This window comes from Podarcis bocagei (assembly GCF_964188305.1).
Source record: "Podarcis bocagei genome assembly, chromosome: 8".
Lineage (NCBI taxonomy): Eukaryota > Metazoa > Chordata > Lepidosauria > Squamata > Lacertidae > Podarcis > Podarcis bocagei.
Window position 1 is genome coordinate 24,448,937 of NC_138133.1, and position 14,913 is coordinate 24,463,849.

The window sequence follows — 14,913 nt, forward strand, 5'->3', positions numbered from 1 at the left end:
CCTGTGCTTCTCTCCTTCTCTCATTCGCATTTTTTTTTATATTGTGTAAATGATGGCATTGCACTGGAAGGCAATTTCCCTTAGCATTTGCACGGGAGTTCACAGACCAGCACTACTGCATTTCCCACTGTGTGTTACATTTATGACATGCTTGTGAACTTCCAGGGACAGAACGGTAGACTAAGTGGAGCTTTTGCTAGATCAAGCCAAGAGGATAATTACATTTAAAAAACAACTGTAATACAACAGGTAGATGCGGTGGCGCAGCGGCAGCAGGAGGCCCCATTAACTAAAGTGATGCTTCAGGTTAAGAACAGTTTCAGGTTAAGAACGGACCTCCGGAATGAATTAAGTACATAACCCGAGGTACCACTGTACATTTTTAAAAGAACAACTGTAATATAGCAGGTAGTCGGCACTTTCCAAAGACTTACCAAATTTGGGGACGAATAAGTATTGCTTAAATAACAGTTTTACTCCATAGAGAAACAGAAAGAGAAAATACCACATTGGAATTCATTATCCGCCTGCATTGAGCAGGATTGATACGGGGCAAATATTGGTAAGCATTTAGCATCCTGCATACAGACCTTTCATGTAGGACTCTCATATACAGTGGTACCTCGGGTTAAGTACTTAATTCGTTCCGGAGGTCCATTCTTAACCTGAAACTGTTCTTAACATGAGGTACTACTTTAGCTAGTGGGGACTCTTACTGCTGCCGTGCTGCCGGAGCACGATTTCTGTTCTCAACCTGAAGCAAAGTTCTTAACCTGAAGCACTATTTCTGGGTTAGCAGAGTGTGTAACCTGAAGCGTATGTAACCTGAAGCGTATGTAACCCGAGGTACCACTGTATAAGAATAAGACAATGATTGCTATGTGTATTCTTGAGCAAAAGAAGTTTGTTTGGGTCCGGTTCAGTCCATCTGTTTTGGCTGATAGGAATCTATTGCACATGCCATGACCTTTTTCTTATCAACTGAAGTTAAATTAAGCATCTGCATACGTGTTTCACATCTTTCGGTATCTGAAAATGGAAGAAACATCCTTCTCTCCCTCTCTTTTCTGTGGGACAAAACCTGAATGAAATCAAAGTTTGTTTGTATATGATATATACAGATCCATATATAGCTTTTAATTCTGAAACATATTTGTTTAAGTCATTCATAGACTCCAGCCAGAAATTCTATCGAGCAGGTCTAGAGAAACTAGACTTCATTAAAGCATCAGAGGATTCCAGAAAATACATTAATAATTGGGTGGAAGAACAGACAGCAAGTGAGTAGCAAATTCTTGGGCTTCCATATTGTCTGAGGTTTAGTTCTTAAAATATGAGTTTGTGTCTAAAAAATATGTACTTATTAAAACAGCTCTTTAATCCCTCTTCAAGGTAAAATCCAAAATCTGCTCACCCCAGGACTAATTGACTCCAGTACAAGGCTGGTCTTGGTGAATGCTATCTATTTCAAGGGAAACTGGGCAAATCAGTTCCTCAAAGATGACACTGAGGAAAGGCCGTTCAAAGTTAGCAAGGTATGAGGTGGGAAATAATGTGAAGAACATCACTGAGCACAGTCTTTATCATTTTGATTACATACACACATTCTGATATTTGGAGTGTTCCCTCCTTCTGTTTTTTTCTTTCATCAGTTGACCAGTTGGGATTTCCCTTCCCACCATGTCCTAAGGACATTCTTTTGCAGAGATAACAGAGGATGAACAGTACACAAGGTGCAGAGCAGCTCAAGCAATGCAATAGAAAAGATTACATGCTTAAAACGAAATTCTTCTCCGTTTGCAGAATGAAAGCAAACCGGTGCAGATGATGTTCAAGGAAGCTAAATTCAACATGACATACATATCGGAACTTCGCACCCAAATTCTTGAGATTCCTTATGTTGATAACGAGCTCAGCATGATCATCCTGCTTCCTGATGAGATTGCAGATAATTCTACAGGCCTGGAAAAGGTGAGGCATTTTTGATAAGAATAAAACCATCTAAATTCTTGCCCGTAAAAATTGCCCTTGTATGACGAGAGCATTCTAGCTTCCAACTTCTAAGTGATTCTTCCAAGTGCCCAGTGTAACTTATTATATTGTTGGCATCTGTCTGTCTTGAGAGACAATGGAGTGTGCCTTCAGAGGTGAAGTCAAACCACCATGCTAGCAGCGCCGAAATGACCTCCTTGGGGTCAGTGCCGAATTTACGTATAAGCTAAACAAGCTGTAGCTTAGGGTCCCACTATTTTGGGGGCCCCCCCCCCCAAATATGTAAGGGGAAAAAAACCTAGATGTACTTTTCCAAAATATAAGATAAAAAACAAATAAAATAAAACCTACACATAGCAACAGTGTTTTGTGTTGTATAGGCTCCTATAATGTAAGTAATGCGTCCCGCCTGCCAGCCTGCTCCCTAAAATATCACTGGTTTGCTCATTTCTATGTATGTGGTGCCTGCATTCTGCATGTGCAAATAGCTTTAGATACCTTTTAGGTCCATAAATTACTATACTGGAGAATTTCCTTCATTCTTTCAGCTAAAATATAGGTATACAATTTATAAACATTGTTCAACATGCTGACAGCTTCTAGGAGACACAGGTGAGAGCCGAGTACAGGGTGGGGGAACCAAAGGTGGATAAATTACCCCAGAAGGAGCAATATAGCTGTTTATATTTCTATAAGCATAGTTAAGTCTGCCAGTGTTCTGTCTTATTCAGAAAGATGGAAGGCATAAAAGCAAGTTGAGCAGAAAGGAATTCTACCCGGACAGACAGGGCAATTGTAAAACAAGTTTACCGTATTTTTCGCCCTATAGGACGCACCGGCCCATAGGATGCACCTAGATTTTTTGGGGGGGGAATAAAGGGAAAAAAATTATTTCCCCCCCCCCAGGCGCAGGGCTGGGGCGGGAGAAGCCCGAGCTTCCCCCGACCCCAGCCCCCAGAATGGGAGCCAGAGCGATGCCAAAGGTGAGCGCACCGGCATCGCTCTGGGACCTTGCGCGGCTGGGGGCGGGGGGAGCTGGAGCTTCCCCCGACCCCAGCCCCCCGAACGGGTTGGAGAGCGATGGCGAAGGTGCTCGCACCTTCGGCATCACTCTGGGACCTTGCGCGGCTGGGGGCGGGGGGAGCCGGAGCTTCCCCAGTCCCCAGAGCAGGTCCGAGAGTGCTGGCGAAGGTGAGCGCACCTTCGCCATCACTCCCAGAGCTTGCGGGGCTGGGGGTGGGGGAAGCCCAAGCTGGGGGTGGGGGAGGTTGAGCCGCGCAAAGTCCCAGAGCGATGGCGAAGGTGCGCGCACCTTCGGCATCGCTCTCCGACCCGTTCGCCGGGCTGGGGACGGGGAAAACTCCGGCTCCCCCCGCCCCCAGCCGCGCAAGCTCCGAGAGCGATGGCGAACGTGCGCGCACCATCGCCATCGCTCTCTGACCTGTTCTGGGGGCTGCGGTCGGGGGAAGCTCCGGCTTCCCCCGCCCCCAGCCGCGCAAGCTCCGAGAGCGATGGCGAACGTGCGCGCACCTTCGGCATCGCTCTCCGACCCGTTCGCGGGGCTGGGGACGGAGGAAACTCCGGCTTCCCCCACCCCCAGCCCCGCAAGCTCTGGGAGTGATGGCGAAGGTGCGCTCACCTTTGCCATTGCTCCCGGAGCTTGCAGGGGCTGGGGGTGGTGGAAGCCCGAGCTTCCCCCGCCCCCAGTCCCCAGAGCAGGTCGGAGAGCACTGGCGAAGGTGCGCGCACGTTCGCCATCGCTCTCGGAGCTTGCGCGGCTGGGGGCGGGGGAAGCCGGAGCTTCCCCCGACCGCAGCCCCCAGAACAGGTCAGAGAGCGATGGCGATGGTGCGCGCACGTTCGCCATCGCTCTCGGAGCTTGCGCGGCTGGGGGCGGGGGGAGCCGGAGTTTTCCCCGTCCCCAGCACGGCGAACGGGTCGGAGAGCGATGGCGATGGTGCGCGCACCTTCGCCATCGCTCTGGGACTTTGCGCGGCTCGACCTCCCCCACCCCCAGCTTGGGCTTCCCCCAGTCCCCAGAGCAGGTCCGAGAGTGCTGGCGAAGGTGAGCGCACCTTCGCCATCACTCCCAGAGCTTGCGGGGCTGGGGGTGGGGGAAGCCCAAGCTGGGGGTGGGGGAGGTCGAGCCGCGCAAAGTCCCAGAGCGATGGCGAAGGTGCGCGCACCTTCGGCATCGCTCTCCGACCCGTTCGCCGGGCTGGGGACGGGGAAAACTCCGGCTCCCCCCGCCCCCAGCCGCGCAAGCTCCGAGAGCAATGGCGAACGTGCGCGCACCTTCGGCATCGCTCTCCGACCCGTTCGCGGGGCTGGGGACGGAGGAAACTCCGGCTTCCCCCACCCCCAGCCCCGCAAGCTCTGGGAGTGATGGCGAAGGTGCGCTCACCTTTGCCATTGCTCCCGGAGCTTGCAGGGGCTGGGGGTGGTGGAAGCCCGAGCTTCCCCCGCCCCCAGTCCCCAGAGCAGGTCGGAGAGCGCTGGCGAAGGTGAGCGCACCTTCGCCATCACTCCCAGAGCTTGCGGGGCTGGGGGTGGGGGAAGCCGGAGTTTCCCCAGCCCCCAGAACAGGTCAGAGAGCGATGGCGATGGTGCACGCACCTTCGGCATCGCTCTGGGACCTTGCGCGGCTGGGGGGATAGCTTCCTGAAGCCTGGAGAGCTGGGGGGGGGGAGTGCGTCCTATAGGGCGAAAAATACGGTAAGTGATGTACATGGAGTCATTTGAGTCACTGTGGATCCAGTGAAAATGGTTTTATGTAAGAAATGTGAGGATTTATATATGCAGCCAGGATTTCCTTTTTTCCTTGAATGCCTTGTATTTGTCTTATTTTAGCTGGAGAAAGAAATGACCTATGAGAAACTCAAGGATTGGATTAACCCTGAGAAGATGGACCTAACTGAAGTTCAGCTGTCTCTACCCAAATTTAAACTGGAGGAAAAATACGACCTGAAGCCTGTTCTGAGCAGCATGGGAATGGCTGAGGCGTTTGACCCAAGCAAGGCGGATTTCTCCAAGATGTCTCCCAACAATGACTTGGTTTTGTCAGAGGTTGTTCACAAATCCTTTGTAGAGGTAAACGAAGAGGGAACTGAGGCTGCTGCTGCTACTGCTCCTGTTATGAATTTCCTGTGTTATAATTTTGTGCTGAGTTTCACAGCCGACCATCCCTTTCTCTTCCTCATTCGGCACAACAAAACACAAAGCCTTCTCTTCTATGGTAGGTTTTGCTCTCCCTGAAGCAAGCTAACTTCTCAGGAATGTCAAAGAAAAGTGACTTGGCTTTGTCAGAGGTGTATCACAAGTCCTTTGTGGAGATCAATGAAGAGGGCATTGAGGCAGCAGCTGCCTCAGCAGCCACCGTTGTAATAAGGTCATCTCAGCATCCCATAAAATTAGAAGCAAACCACCCTTTCATCTTCAAGCACCCTCTTCTTTGGCAGATTCTCTTTGCCATAGAATGGGGTTGCTGATGCAATGAACCCACTGGTACCTCCCATGGTAAACACACTCTCAAAAATAAAAAATGCATAAGACAACTTCCTGCCCTTCCTGCTAATTTAATGTTGACACTGGCTTTGCCTTTCTTTCTCTCCTCTGCCAACAGCCATTTTGTGTCAGACCACACGCCCCATGGCAGCCATTTTGTGACTGGCGCCCATAGCAGTTTCTCAAAATTCCACATTTCCTCATTGGTCCAAAAAGTTTGGCAATCTGAGTATAAATGCTTAGGAGCAGGCTGATATACCACAGGCATCACATTGAGGCCTAATGCTGTTTTAGACATAACCTATATAAGCTTTTCTGCCTTCCTTCTGTTACCCAAATCTGTCTCTGTACATGACAAGTGTGCAGCATCACATTCTTAATTCTTCTCTAAATGCCGGTCATTATTGTCTGTAAAACATGCATTTTAAAGCAAGAAATGTAGTTTTGAAACTTATGTTTCCACTGTGAAAACAGTGCAGCCCACTTGCATTAAAATAATTGACAACACTCCTGTTTGTTTGTTTGTTTATTTATTTTATATATTCATCATCTCACCAACTGGTTAGTACAAAGAAAGAGCAATTAGACGGAACCTGTTCCAAACTGGAGGATATATTCCGGACCAGTTGGGATAGAATGGGAAATGCATGCAAAATCCAGAGGCTTCTGGGAGAACGTCATTTGACAAGTTCTAATTGAGTCAAGTCTCTGCTCTTCAGAAATGGTTAATGTTCCTATACGTATTTTCTTCAAGTGTCGTGATCTGAGTTCTCCTTTTGCATCACTGATAGGCACATTCTGGTACCTCTGTTTCCTCACGGCTTGCTTGCATTTCAGGCATTAGAAGTTTGCTCTCTGCATTTATGCACCAGCTGTCCGTTATGCTTAACCTTACTCAGTTGCAACACAGCATCACCAGGGTCAGAATCCTAACTGGTACCCGTCCTCGTTTCCCAATAGCAATGGTCTTAGAAACTATAGCAGGATCTCCTTCTCAGGCCTCAACATGGTTCTAACAGGGCATCATAATCTCACCCAGGTAGTCTGACCTTTGTTTTAAGCATCGTAGTTGTGTGTATTGGGCAACAAATTGAAGGCATGAATACGTTTATAACCCAGGTTCCCCACATGGTTATAATAATTTATTATTTATACCCCGCCCATCTGGCTGGGTTTCCCCAGCCACTCTGGGCGGCTTCCAAAAGAATATTAAAATACTATGATACATCAAACATTAAAAGCTTCCCTAAACAGGGCTGCCTTCAGATGTCTTCTAAAAGTCTGGTAGTTGTTGTTCTCTGGTCGCTTTCAGTAGATCAAATGGTGTCCCGCCGTGCTTTCATTTGAAGAGATGGGACTCCCTCAACACTCCTCATAAACACACTCTTATGGGCAGGACACCCAAATCCCAACACTTCTCCGGAATAGTCCACAGATTAATCACCACATACCCAGAGATTCCTCTGAACTGTACAAGCTTACCCAATCTTTCCGGAGAATATTGCAGTCATCAAAAAATCAGACTGGATGTTCACATCCTTCCCCCAGCATGTCCGGGAAAAAACAACAACACTCAGTATGGCCAGAAATATTCAAGCCTGCATATCTAGAATATACACCTCAAAGGAGCTGATTTCACCCAAAGGTCATAGTGGTTCCTTGGTTTACAGAAGTACGTGCGTCGTCTCTTTTTTCAGGTTGTATTTTCTAGGGATCAATTCCATTTGTTGCGAGACATTCATGTTCGTAAAATAACCCAAGGCTCCCCGCACGCACAACCTCTCTCACTACCAAGGAAATGCAATAAATCAGTGTTATGTATTGAGTTTAACACATTTTATGTTACAAGGCGCATTCTAACCAATCACAGAAGCGTTGGTAGATGAACACTTAGCTGTCAACCTTCCCTTTTTTTGCGGGAAATTCCCTTATTCCAACGCCGTTTCCCGCTGCTATCCCGGATTGTTAGATATCCCATAGACTGTCCCCTGGACTGGTGAGGCTGCTGATCCCTTATTTTCTAATCTGACAGCTATGGACCTGCGTTCTAATGGCAAGTAAGCACATGCTCTTTCAACTGTCAAACTGTCAACGGTCAGTTTATCCTCGGCATTATTATCGTGTTGTCCAGTCAGTTTGGTTCTTGTGTTCCTATGAGTGAGCTGTTGTCACTGACAAATGCTGAATAAACTTACACTGCCTTGGGCTTCTGACTTCTTCCGAACATTTAACAATCAGCGAATAGAAAGAGGATCTATCCAAACGACGCCGACACTAAGTAAAAGAATATGAGCTTTACCCTATAAACTGCATTGTCTGTATTAATGTCAGGCTCCCCGGGTTTGCGCAGCCAGGCGCCTTTACTCGGGAGTAAGCCTGCGGGGATTACTTCTGCAGCGCCAACAACCAGCGCGAGCAGGGCGCAATTGCGCTTTCGCAGCGCCACCTTCCTGCTCCGAGAGGCTTCTCCGTTTCTGAAAAAGCAGGCGGCGATGGGGAAAAAGAAGACGGGCAGCGGCTTCGTTTCCTCCTGCTGGGCATGTGCGAGCCGTTCTGCACATGCTCAGTGGCAATGGAAGCCGGCCGCAAACTTGGGGGCTCGAAGCTGCGGCTCCTTCCCCTCCCCACCCTATTAGGTTCCTGGATAGCGGCTGAGTCAGGGGCTGAGTCACAGGAAGGAGCGCCTCCCCTGGCAGGACGGGATGGTTTCGTACCTCCTACTCGGGTTTCCCGTCGCCACTCGGTGCCTCTCTTTGCTCGCAGCCGGAGCCCTTCCTGCGATCCGTGCGTAACAGCCGCGCGCATTTCTCACGGTACAGTCCTCTTCTCTTTGGGTTGCCATTTGTACCTGTTGCGTGTCTTTTAAAGGAAATGCGGTGGGTCCTGATGTTGTCTGGGACTTCCTTTGGTGAGGAAGTAATTAATCTGGGAGGGTCTCAGGGTGTTGTCACCTGTGGGACCTGCACTTCTGTGCACACTTCTGTCCTTTGAACAGCTGCACGACACAGGCAGAAATTTAATAGCTGCGGCTTTCCATACTGTGTTTCTCTACCAAAGTTGTTGAGCTTTCTTTTTAGGATTGAAGTTGCTGAGCATTTTTTTTTTTTTTTTGGATTTTACCCCAGGACAGAAGGGGCTGAATTAAACCCCCGAACCAGACTTTGGACATGCCTGCCCTAATATTGGTAGAAGGAGTTTTGAAAGATTTGTACATCTTAGTGCCAGTAGTCACAATATAGTTATAAAAGCATCAAACAGGACTTCATGCAAGCTTGATCCCGTTCAGGACACGGTTTATCAAACATAGACTTAATTGCGAAAGTCAGGCTATTATAGCTGTTGGCTTGCTAACTTAATTCTGCGGCCTGAGGCTTTAATAGTCCTGTTTTTGAGGCTAGAATTATGCAGTGGGGAGGGACAACAGGCTCTCAAATGATGCTTTACAGTGGTATCTCGGGTTACATACACTTCAGGTTACATACGCTACAGGTTACAGACTCCGCTAACCCAGAAATAGTACCTCGGGTTAAGAACTTTGCTTCAGGATGAGAACAGAAATAGTGCAGCGGCGGCGGCACGGCAGCAGCAGGAGGCTCCATTAGCTAAAGTGGTGCTTCAGGTTAAGAACAGTTTCAGGTTAAGAACGGATCTCCGGGATGAATTAAGTACTTAACCCGAAGTACCACTGTATGTCCCAAAGGGGGTAATGTGGCATATAAGATGCAATAGACTTTTAATTTAAAGCTGATCTTCTTAGAAATCAAGTGAGGGCAAATTACTGTCTGCTGGGCATTTTTGCAAATTACTGTCTGCTGGCCATTGCTTTCATCTAAAGAAATGTAGCATGTGATTGACGGATCCTCTGTGGGCTGCAGCCTCCCCCACACCAGAAAACGGTGGGTGGGTGGCATTTTGGAGAGCATGAAAATGTTCCAGCATGGGAATTACAGGTTGATATGCATTTGGATACGTGTGGGATCTGAAAACAAATGCTTAGGTTTGGGTTTTTTCTTGTAAAAGTGACCTCCGAGCGGATAAACTGGATGACTGTCTTCTCTGTGCTTGTTTCGTAGGTTATAAGACATGGACCGCCTCACTGCAGCAAACAGTGCCTTTGCCCTCAATCTGTTCAAGAAGCTAAGTCAAAATGATAATACAGCGAACGTGTTTTTTTCTCCTTTGAGCATTTCTTCTGCTTTGACGATGGTCTCTCTGGGTGCGGCAGGGAGCACTGCAGCCCAAATGGCAAAGGTATATCCAGATAAATACTATTAAGGGGAGGGGGGAGCTTGACTTTTGCCTCCATGCATGGTGCTTCCTTTTCTTTGTAGCAGGTCAGGCTGAAATATGCATTTACAGTATTTCACTCTCTTGTTTGCTGAAAGGCATGGATTTTTCAACTAATACAGTTTTTAAGGAGTACGTAGATAAATGTATTTAAATTACTGCACTTAACATTATCTGTTAACCATTTATTGTCTTACAGGTGCTGTCTGTGACCAACGACGTCGAGTTTCACCAGGGATACGAGAAACTTATTTCTGAAATCAACAAGCCAGACACCAAGTACTTGCTTAGGCTAGCCAACAGGCTCTTTGGAGAAACATCCTATGAGTTTATTTCAGTAAGTTACATGGTTTACAAATATGCTAGAGAAGAGGAAGTGGTCTCTGTTCAGATAGTGAACCGTGTTCTGTCACAGATCAGAAACGCAGCTAAGCACTCACTATCCCTTCTGTACTTTCCAGTAAAACCTTCCATCAAACTGAAAGGGACATTTGAATTCGCAGCAGTGATCAGCTTGAGTCCAGGTGGCAGGTTGTACCAGCCAATCTACTTGGTGGATAGATTCATTTCTTTCTCTTTTCCCCTGTCCTTACTTGGCACCAGGACATTAGCTGGGATAATAATAATATTTATTATTTATACCCTGCCCATATGGCTGGGTTTCCCCAGGCACTCTATGCAGCTCCCAGCAGAACATTAAAACAGAAGAAAACTACAAACATTAAAAACTTCCCTAAACAGGTCTGCCTTCAGATGTTTCTAAATTCTAAAAGTCATATAGTTGCTTATTTCCTTGACATCTGATGGAAGGGCATTCCAAAGGGCGGACTCCACTACCAAGAAGGCCCTCTGCCTGGTTCCCTGTAGCTTAGCTTCTCGCAGGGAGGGAACCACCGGAAGGCCCTTAGCGTCCGGGCTGAATAATGGGGGTGGAGACGCTCCTTCAACTATACAGAGCCGAGGCTTTTTAGGGCTTTAAAGGTCAGCTCCAACACTTTTGACTTGTGCATGGAAATATACTGGGAACCAATGTAGGTCTTTCAGGACGGGTGTTATACTGTCTCGTCGGCCACTCTGAAGATGCACCTCTTTACCCTATGGCCTATGTGTTTTCAGGACCCAGGCCATTGCTGTGACTTTTTAATATATGTAATACGTACAGAATTTTAAATTGTTGTAATCTGTCATGGGACCTGGAAGGCAAAGTCCCCCAGCGTTTGCACAAAGAGTTCACAGACCAGCACTGCTGCATTTCCCCATCTGTTTATGGGCCTTTGAATCCAGGCCATTATAGAGAAATGTGTGTTAATTTTATGACATGCTTGTGAGCTTCCAGGGACAGAATGTTAGACTAAGAGGAGCTTTTCCTAGATCAAGCCAAGAGGATAATTACATTAAAAAAACAACTGTAATACAACAGGTAGTTGGCACTTTCCAAAGAGTAACCAAATTTGGAGACAAATAAGTATTGCTTACGTAACGTTTTTTCCTCCATAGAGGAATGGAAAGAAAAAACACCACATTGGAATTCATTATCCGCCTGCATTGAGCAGGATTGATACAGGGGCAAATCTTGGTAAGCATTTAGCATCCTGCAAATGGACCTTTCATGTAGGACTCTCATATATAAGAATAAGACAAGGATTGCTATGTATATTCTTGAGCAAAAGAAGTTTGTTTGGGTCAGGTTCAGTTTATCTGTTTTGGCTGATAGGAATCTATTGCACATGCCATGAGCTTTTTCTTATCAACTGAAGTTAAATTAAGCATCTGCATACGTGTTTCACATCTTTCGGTATCTGAAAATGGAAGAAACATCCTTCTCTCCCTCTCTTTTCTGTGGGACAAAACCTGAATGAAATCAAAGTTTGTGTGTATATGATATATACAGATCCATATATAGCTTTTAATTCTGAAACTTATTTGTTTAAGTCATTCATAGACTCCAGCCAGAAATTCTATCGAGCAGGTCTAGAGAAACTAGACTTCATAAAAGCATCAGAGGATTCCAGGAAATACATTAATAATTGGGTGGAAGAACAGACAGCAAGTGAGTAGCAAATTCTTGGGCTTCCATATTGTCTGAGTTTTACTTCTTAAAATATGAGTTTGTGTCTGAAAAATATGTTCTTTAATCCCTCTTCAAGGTAAAATCCAAAATCTGCTCGCCCCAGGAATAATTGACTCCAGTACAAGGCTGGTCTTGGTGAATGCTATCTATTTCAAGGGAAACTGGGCAAATCAGTTCCGCAAAGATCTCACTGAGGAAACGCCGTTCAAAATTAGCAAGGTATGAGGTGGGAAATAATGTGAAGCACATCACTGAGCAAAGAGTCTTTATCGTTTTGATTAAATTACATACATTGTGATATTTGGAGTGTTCCCTCCTTCTGTTTTTTTTCTTTCATCAGTTGACCAAGTAGGATTTACCTTCCCACCATGTCCTAAGGACATTCTTTTGCAGAGACAACAGAGGATGAACAGTAAACAAGGTGCAGAGCAGCTCAAGCAATGCAATAGAAAAGATTATATGCTTAAAACAAAATTCTTCTCCATTTGCAGAATGAAAGCAAACCAGTGCAGATGATGTTCAAGAAAGCTAAATTCAACATGACATGGATATCGGAACTTCGCACCAAAATTCTTGAGATTCCTTATGTTGAAAACGAGCTCAGCATGATCATCCTGCTTCCTGATGAGATTGCAGATAATTCTACAGGCCTGGAAAAGGTGAGGCATTGTTGCTGAGAATAAAACCATCTAAATTCTTGCCCATAAAAATTGCCCTTGTTGGTACATGACCAGAGCATTCTAGCTTCCAACTTCTACGTGATTCTTCCAAGTGCCCAGTGTAACTTATTATATTGTTGGCATCTGTCTCAAGAGACAATGGAGTGTGCCTTCAGAGGTGAAGTCAAACCACCATGCTAGCAGCGCCGAAATGACCTCCTTGGGGTCAGTGCCGAATTTACGTATAAGCTAAACAAGCTATAGCTTAGGGTCCCACTATTTTGGCCCCCCCCAAAAAAAAAATGTAAGGGGAAAAAACCCTAGATGTACATTTCCAAAATATAAGATAAAAAACAAATAAAATAAAACCTACACATAGCAACAGTGTTTTGTGTTGTATAGGCTCCTGTAATGTAAATAATGGGTCCTGCCTGCCAGCCTGCTCCCTAAAATATCACTGGTTTGCTCATTTCTATATATATGGTGCCTGCATTCTGCATGTGCAAATGGCTTTAGATACCTTTTAGGTCCATTACTATACTGTATAATAGTTTGGAGAATTTTCTTAATTCTTTCAGCTAAAATATAGGTATACAATTTATAAACATTGTTCAACATGCTGACAGCTTCTAGGAGCCACAGGTGAGAGCTGAGTACAGGGTGGGGGGAACCAAAGGTGGATAAATTACCCCAGAAGGAGCAATATATGTTTAATATAGTGGTTATATTTCTATAAGCATAGTTAAGTCTGCCAGTGTTCTGTCCTATTCAGAAAGATGGAAGGCATAAAAGCAAGTTGAGCAGAAAGGAATTCTACCCGGACAGACAGTGCAATTGTGAAACAAGTTTGTTTAAGTGATGTACATGGAGTCATTTGAGTCACTGTGGATCCAGTGAAAATGGTTTTATGTAAGAAATGTGAGGATTTATATATGCAGCCAGGATTTCCTTTTTCCTTGAATGCCTTGTGTTTGTCTTATTTTAGCTGGAGAGAGAAATGACCTATGAGAAACTGAAGGATTGGATTAACCCTGAGAAGATGGACCTAACTGAAGTTCAGCTGTCTCTACCCAAATTTAAACTGGAGGAAAAATACGACCTGAAGCCTGTTCTGAGCAGCATGGGAATGGCTGAGGCGTTTGACCCAAGCAAGGCAGATTTCTCCAGCATGTCTCCCAACAATGACTTGGTTTTGTCTGAGGTTGTTCACAAATCCTTTGTAGAGGTAAATGAAGAGGGAACTGAGGCTGCTGCTGCTACTGCTGCTGTAATGACTAAGCGGCGTGCTAGGATTGTGCCCTGTGTCACAGCCGACCATCCCTTTCTCTTCTTCATTCGGCACAACAAAACACAAAGCCTTCTCTTCTATGGTAGGTTTTGCTCTCCCTGAAGCAAGCTAACTTCTCAGGAATGTCTAAGAAAAGTGACTTGGCTTTGTCAGAGGTGTATCACAAGTCCTTTGTGGAGATCAATGAAGAGGGCATTGAGGCAGCAACTGCCTCAGCAGCCACCGTTGTAATAAGGTCATCTCAGCATCCCATAAAATTAGAAGCAAACCACCCTTTCATCTTCAAGGCAACAAAAAGCACCCTCTTCGTTGGCAGATTCTCTTTGTCATAGAATGGGGTTGCCAGTGCAGTGAACATACTGGTACCTCCCATGGTAAACACACTCTCAAAAATAAAAAATGCATAAGAGAACTTCCTGCCAAGTTACTGTTGACACCAGCTTTGCTTCTCTTTCTCTCCTCTGCCAACAGCCATTTTGTGTCATGCCACACGCCCCATGGCAGCCATTTTGTGACTGGCGCCCATAGCAGTTTCTCAAAATTCCAAATTTCCTCATTGTTCCAAAAAGGTTGGCAATCTGAATATAAATGCTTAGGAGCAGGCTGAAATACCACAGGCATCACATTGAGGCCTAATGCTGTTTTAGACATTATCTCTATAAGCTTTTCTGCCTTCCTTCTGTTGCCCAAATCTGTCTCTGTACAAAAGTGTGCAGCATCACATTCTTAATTCTTCTCTAAATGCTAGTCATCATTGTCTGTAAAACATGCATTTTAAAGCAAGAAATGTAGTTTTGAAAATTATGTTTCCACTGTGCAAAACAGTAGTTTTTTAAAGCTCTTATCTTCTCTCCCTGTGCCACATGACACGGAGTGCAGCCCACTTGCATTAAAATAATTGACAGCACTCTATTTATTTATTTTATATATTCATCATCTCACCAGCTGGTTAGTACAAAGAAAGAGCAATTAGACAGAACCTGTTCCAAACTGGAGGATATATTCCGGACCAGTTGGGATAGTATGGAAAATGCATGCAAAATCCAGAGGCTTCTTGGAGAACGTCCTTTGACAAGTTCTAATTGAGTCAAGTCTCTGCTCTGCAGAAATGG

The 14,913-nt window shown here is 45.7% G+C and overlaps 3 protein-coding genes across 4 annotated transcripts in view; 2 read left to right on the top strand and 1 right to left on the bottom strand.

Moving 5' to 3' along the window:
• Nucleotides 1-6,003, top strand: part of LOC308593582 (uncharacterized protein) — a 37,145-nt gene extending 31,142 nt beyond the window's left edge. The window contains exons 19-22 of the mRNA XM_081206044.1: nucleotides 1,163-1,280; nucleotides 1,393-1,535; nucleotides 1,804-1,971; nucleotides 4,843-6,003. Of these exons, the coding sequence (XP_081062170.1) occupies nucleotides 1,163-1,280; nucleotides 1,393-1,535; nucleotides 1,804-1,971; nucleotides 4,843-5,247 (834 nt within the window). The 3' untranslated portion in view covers nucleotides 5,248-6,003. The remainder of the gene's footprint in view (nucleotides 1-1,162; nucleotides 1,281-1,392; nucleotides 1,536-1,803; nucleotides 1,972-4,842) is intronic.
• The window catches only part of WRNIP1 (WRN helicase interacting protein 1), a 170,503-nt gene that overhangs the window by 61,985 nt on the left and 93,605 nt on the right, over nucleotides 1-14,913 (bottom strand). The gene's annotated exons all lie outside the window — the stretch shown is intronic.
• On the top strand, nucleotides 8,081-14,605 carry LOC308593816 (serpin B6-like). 2 transcript variants are annotated; one of them, XR_014011048.1, is made up of 8 exons: nucleotides 8,081-8,309; nucleotides 9,570-9,747; nucleotides 9,983-10,120; nucleotides 11,716-11,833; nucleotides 11,931-12,073; nucleotides 12,346-12,513; nucleotides 13,499-14,126; nucleotides 14,511-14,605. XR_014011048.1 is itself a non-coding variant. In XM_081206551.1 (7 exons), the coding sequence occupies exons 2-7, from the start codon at nucleotides 9,580-9,582 to the stop codon at nucleotides 13,901-13,903; spliced, it is 1,140 nt and encodes a 379-aa protein (XP_081062677.1). In that variant the 5' UTR covers nucleotides 8,081-8,309; nucleotides 9,570-9,579; the 3' UTR covers nucleotides 13,904-14,605. The 2 variants fall into 2 exon arrangements, 1 of the variants encoding a protein (XP_081062677.1); XM_081206551.1 differs by having other exon boundaries at nucleotides 13,499-14,605.